This window comes from Rhinolophus sinicus, linkage group LG01 (genome assembly GCF_036562045.2).
Source record: "Rhinolophus sinicus isolate RSC01 linkage group LG01, ASM3656204v1, whole genome shotgun sequence".
Lineage (NCBI taxonomy): Eukaryota > Metazoa > Chordata > Mammalia > Chiroptera > Rhinolophidae > Rhinolophus > Rhinolophus sinicus.
In genome coordinates this window covers 139,196,714-139,202,713 of record NC_133751.1, presented here as the reverse complement: position 1 = coordinate 139,202,713, position 6,000 = coordinate 139,196,714, and the positions used below count along the sequence as shown (strand labels likewise).

The 6,000-nt window shown below is 39.0% G+C and overlaps 1 protein-coding gene across 3 annotated transcripts in view; it reads right to left on the bottom strand.

Annotated features, from left to right (window-relative positions):
• Positions 1-219: 219 nt before the first annotated feature.
• LYPD6B (LY6/PLAUR domain containing 6B) overlaps positions 220-6,000 on the bottom strand; it is a 155,524-nt gene continuing 149,743 nt past the window's right edge. For all 3 annotated transcript variants that reach the window (XM_074336034.1, XM_074336047.1, XM_074336038.1), the window contains 2 exons: positions 2,532-2,662; positions 220-986 (listed from right to left, as the gene is read on the bottom strand). In XM_074336034.1, the coding sequence (XP_074192135.1) occupies positions 822-986; positions 2,532-2,662 (296 nt within the window). In that variant the 3' untranslated portion in view covers positions 220-821. The remainder of the gene's footprint in view (positions 987-2,531; positions 2,663-6,000) is intronic.

Here is a 6,000-nt window from a genome sequence, read left to right as displayed (position 1 = left end):
TGAACTTCTCAATTCAGTAATTTTGCCTTTAGCATCCTAAGAAGTTTCCTTCTCCCAAAAGAAAAAACCAAGTCACTTTGGCATATAATTTTATATTTTAAGCCCAGAATACATCATCCATGGCGCATGGAAACATAACTGCAGTGAGCTCCTTTATGGCACTGGTAAATATGTTTTATATGAGGTCTTCTCGTCAGTCAAGAAACACACAAGCATGTGTTTTACACTGTATAATTTAAAAACTTTATTCCTCCCCCCACCCCCGCACTACCCCCACCAGACATACACACAATTCACAAATGGGTTTCATATTAGTTCAACTGGAAGTTTTTCTCCTGTACTTGCCTCTGTCATTGACTATGCCACTGTCAGGGAAATTGCTTTCCCATCAGGGGAAGGGTTAGATGCCATAGAGATGCTCTGAGCTAATCCCAGAAATGAGAGGTTCTGACCCAGCAGCCTCTGAAGGAGTCAATGAGTCCTTTCGGCTAAAGGCCTGGTCAGGCTGGGACAGTATAAGTTACGACACCTGCCTGTTGTCGATGCTGGCAGGCTCTTCCCTGCAGAGGTGACAAAATGCAGCCTATCTGAGCAGGAAGCCTGGAAGCCAGATAATGCCCTCAGTGGCAGCCACATCCCTTTCTGCAAATTCCATGGCCTCGTGCAAGAACATTTTAACGAACAACTGCTTTCTGCTTGGAGTCCAATGTGCACTCTTTGCCAACTGCAAGATTGGTCTTCACTCAAAAGTTCACTGTTTACACAGTTTTTAGCTTGTGCTTTGGAGGGCTGGTCTCTGCCTCTCCTATGCGATGCTGGAATCATATCAACGGAAGCATGAAGACCCAGGCGAGCACCGGCAGGTAGAGTGTGGGGGCACTGCCGCCGGACGTTCTCTGGGCATGCATTACGGTGAAGACCGCGTTAGTGTGGTTGGTAGGTAATTCCACATTGCAGATCATTCCTTCACAGCAAGACCTACACTCCTGTTACAAACGGAAGAGGAGAGGAGAAAGAGAGAGTGAATACTAGGAAGAAGAGGGAAGGGTAAAACAAAGAAAAAACAAAGAAAGTTTTCTGGAGCTCTATCTGAGGACATACAGAATTAGGGTTGGTTATCCAGCCTATGAGTCACCCAGGTCCTTGGGTACCCTTCCACCGATTGACCTGAAAGGAAGGACCATCTGGAGAGTCTTTTCATTGTAACTGCGATTTATCCCAAAGCATAAGCAAGGGAATGAAGGGAAAGGGAAACTGAATAAGACTGTCAGATTGAGTCAACAAATCTTGTGAAGACTTGTAAGGAAAAACACCGAAACAAACACAAAAGCTAGGAAAGTTTTGGATTGGTCATTGATTTTCTTTCTCAGTACTACTTGTTAGGAGATAATAATGACTCTCTATTGTCTATAGTAACCACAGATTCCTATCATTACAGCCGCAACAGCTTGTTAATAATGGCTGCTGAGTGGTGAAAAATACTTGCTCCCTCACAGCACAGGGTATTTTCAAGAGAAGCCATCTCCTGTCATAATATCTGGTACAATGCCTCGACCTGATAACCCTCGCCATTCACAGAGGCTTTCAGGATGGCTAGGTAAGATAAAGGCTGCGACGCTTAGGTACCTTTATCAGTGATTTTCAACCCAGGCTGCACATCAGACTCTCCTTGGGGAACTTGAAAAAAAACTCCTGCTGCCCACCCTGAAGTTGTTTCAATTAGTCTGGGTTACCCACCAGCACAGCTTATAAAAGCTCGCCAGGAGATTCTCCTGTGTAGCTAGAGCTAAACACCACTGGTGTCAGAACGATTTTCTATACACATAAGCTAAATCAAATTCTAAAATCTGACGAAATTAACATACTTTCAAGTAATTTTTTTCAAATAGCTCACGATTCCAGGCATGTATAAGTAAAATGCCCATTTAGAATAATAAAATGAGAAACAGAGATCCATTGACCTAAAATGTATCTATAGTTCATCATATCAAACTGAGGTCAATCTTTCAAACCCTTACTTCCTTATTTAAGCAGAGGTAGTGGGTGACACAAAGTTTTCTTAGTAAAAGGTGCCACTATTTTCCTCTTTCCACCTTCCAGCTCCCCTGTGCAGTGGTTTCTGGCCACGAACAAAATAGGTGAGCTGGGCTCTACAGTATTTGTCATTTTCTCATGGACGGTTTGCTCTTGGGCTTCCAGAGCGGACTTCAGACAATTTGCCCGAAGGCCAAGGTCTAGGATCTAGGTCTGGAGTCTGGGAACTATAGTTTGTTTTTAGTAACATTTTGTTGAAGAACAGAAAGTCTTCAACTTCCCTATAGTCTCCACTGAGTCATTGTAAAGGAATCTCTCCTCGAAGTATAAACATGTTCAACTTACTACTTCTCCTTCTTGCCTCTCCATATAACTATCACTAGCAACAAGCTTTAGGACAGTAACTTCTCTCTCCCTCTCTCTTCTTCTCTCTCTCTCTCTCTCTCCCACTGTCTTCCTCTCTCTCACTCTCGCTCTCTCCCTCCCTCCCTCCTTACTGTATGTTCAGAATCTCGGCTGTGGTGGCAGCCAACAAAATGACATTCACTTCTTGAGGCACACTTTTTGGTGATTGATGTACTTCTTCCATGACTCGTAAAATGGTGAACTGTCAAACAGTACTGTGTATCTACGCAGGAAGAAAAGAAAAGGCAACTTAATTTTTTTAACATTGCAAAAGAGAAACTCACAATAATAATCTCAGAAATAACTAAAATTCAGGATGATACTTAGGTTTCTAGGCAAAAAATATAGTGGCAGAGAACTCTAGAGTTTCTCAGTGGCATTTTTTAAAAGGCATTAGCTTCTAAAGCACATGCGTAGTTTGAAAAATAATTATAAACGGACACCTATCCTTAGGTGTCAGCTAAAGCTGAGAAAAAATTGAACAAGCTTTTCATCAAATCACTAGGACCACCCATTTCATATGAAAGCATCAGTATTTCTGTCTCATCTGTCTCCCTCTGACACACATGTTCGGTAACTCTAAAATAAAATGAAACTTGTTCCCGTCAAATGCTATGGGTCAGAACATTTCCTGTTGCATTATTCAACATTTCTTTCTCATATATTAATAGGCCCTGTGGTGAGCTGGAATGAAAAGCAGGTGCTTCAAAATACACATCAAAGACCACCTTCTTACTCACCCAGTTCACACTCGAACCCTGCTAACGTGCTTGACTTTTCCTCAAAGAATTTCTATTTTCTGCCTCATCTTTCACTGACACTTACTCTCTCTGTCCCCTCCCCCCTCTCTATAGCTAGCTTATATGTGCGTGGAGTTATCCACTCGTATTTTATTACTTAGGGTTCTTTAAAGAAAGTGATTGTATTCAATATCCTAGAACATTCTGCTTTAGTTCTGTGTGTCTACTATAGTTATCTCAGGCCAATGAAATGCTTGGTTTACTGGGAAGGAACTACAACAGCAATGTTATAGAATAGGAAAAAAAATTTAACTAAAGTTGAGAATACTGCACATATGAAATATGAAATTGCCTCTGTCACAAGTGGGCAAGCCACATTATATCCTTTAAGATCATTACTATTATTTAAAAAAAATTTATTGAGGTAACATTGGTTAATATAAATTTTAGGTGTACAACATTATAATTCGATAGCTGTATATTCTATTGCATGCTCACAATAAGTCTAGCTTCCTTCCATTACCATATATTTGACCACCTTTGCCCAATTCGCACTCCCCCCACCCTCTGCCCCTCTGGTAACCACCAATCTGTTGTTGCTATGACTTTGCTTTGTTTTGTTAGTTCACTTGTTACTTTTTTGGTTTTATATTCCATATATGAATGACATCATATGTTTTTTGTCCTTTTCCATCTGATTTATTTCATTTAGCATAGTATCTTCAAGATCTATCCATGTTGTCACAAATGGCAATATTCATCTTTTTATGGCTGAGTAGTATTCCATTGTATGTATGTATCTTTATCCATTCATCCGTCAATGACACTTAGATTGTTTCCATATCTTGGCTATTGTAAATAATGCTGTAATGAGCACAGGGGTACATATATATTTATAAATTAGTGTTTTCCTATTCTTCAGATAAATACCCAGAAAAGGAATTGCTGGATTATATGGTATTTCTATTCCTAATTTCTTAAGGAACTTCTATACTGTTTTCCATCATGGCTGCACCAATTCACAATCCCACCAACAGTGTACAATGGTTCCCTTTTCTCCACATCCTCTCTAATACCTGTTATTCCTTGTTTTTTTTTATAATTGCGATTTTAACAGGTGTGAGGTGATTATCTCATTGTGGTTTTGATTTGCATTTCCCTAATAAACGACTATCTTTTTACTAAATGACTAAATGATTTGCATTTCCCTAATAAATAACTATCTTTTGACTAAATGACTAAATGATTTGCATTTCCCTAATAAATGACTATCTTTTCATATGTCTGTTGGTCATCTGTGTCATCTGTGTCATGTCTTCCTCAGAAAAATTTCTATTCAGATCTTCTGCCTATTTTTTAATCAGATTGTTTCCTTTTTGTTGTTGAGCTGTATCAGTTCTTACCAGTATATATTTTGGATACGAACCCTTTATCAGAAATATCATTTGCAAATATCTTCTTCCATTTGGTTTGTTGCCTTTTTGTTTTGTTGATAGTTTTCTTTGCTGCACAGAAGCTTTTTAGTTTGACATAGTCCCATTTGTTTATTTTTGCTTTTGCTTTCCTTGCCTTTGGAGTCAAATTCATAAGAACACCACTGAGACCAATGTCCAGAAGCTTAGTGCCTGTGTCTTCTTCTAAGTATTTTATTGTTTCAGGTCATCCATTCAAGTCTTTCATCCATTTTGAGTTAATTTTTGTGTATGATGTAAGATAGGGTCCAGTTTTCCCAATACCATTTATTGAAGAGAATTTCCTCTCTCCATTGTATATCCTTGGCTTCTTTGTGTACGTTAGTTGCTCATAGATGTGTGATTTATTTCTGGGCTCTAAATTCTGTTCCATTGGTCTGTATATCTGTTTTTCTGTCAATACTATATTGTTTTGATTACTATAGCTCTGTAGTATAGTTTGAAATTTGGGAATGTGATAACTCTGGCTTTGTTCTGTTTTCTCAGGATTGCTTTGGCTATTTGGGGTCTTTTGTGGTTCCACACAAATTTGAGGATGTCTTTGTCCTATTTCTGTGAAACTGCCATTGGGATTTTGATAGGGATTACACAGAATATGTAGATTGCTTTAGGTTCATTTTCTTTTTAGTAAAATGATGACGATAAGTGTCCTGTATTTTGATAGGATTGTTGTAAGTTTCAACTAATATTAACAATAGTAAACACATATTAAGTGGGTACCACCAGCCAGGTACTCTTCTAACATATATTCACTCATTCAATCCTTATAATAAGCCTTAAGATAATATCCTCACGTTATAGATAAAGAAACTGAGGCACAGTTTCTTGCTCATGGTCCCATAGGTAGAAAGTATTAGAAGGTAGAATTCTAACCTAGGCCTTTTTCCAGGGTTTGTGCTCTTAATCAGACTACTATTCTGCCTCTCAGTATACTTAATATTAAACTAGATGACGCTATAACAGGCTCTACAAGAGCAGCTGACTTCTGAATGCAGAAGGACAGGGAAGCACTAACTGTTTTGGAAAGCATTTCACTTTATATTTCAGACAAAGGAGAATCGAAAACTGGTGGCCTCATGTGCTCATGCACAATGTCACACAGGCTAAAGCAGCCCTAGAAAGTAAGAATAAAAGCCAAAGAAAAGAAAATAAGAAACGTCACTTGGGGCAGCCAGTTGGCTCAATTGGTTAGAGCGCAGTGCTCATAACACCCAGGTTGCCGGTTCGATTCCCACATGGGCCAGTGAGCTGTGCCCTCCACAACTAGATTGAAAACAATGACTTGACTTGGAGCTGCCCTCCACAGCTAGATTGAAAAAAAACAAAAAAAAAAACAAAAAATCCCTACT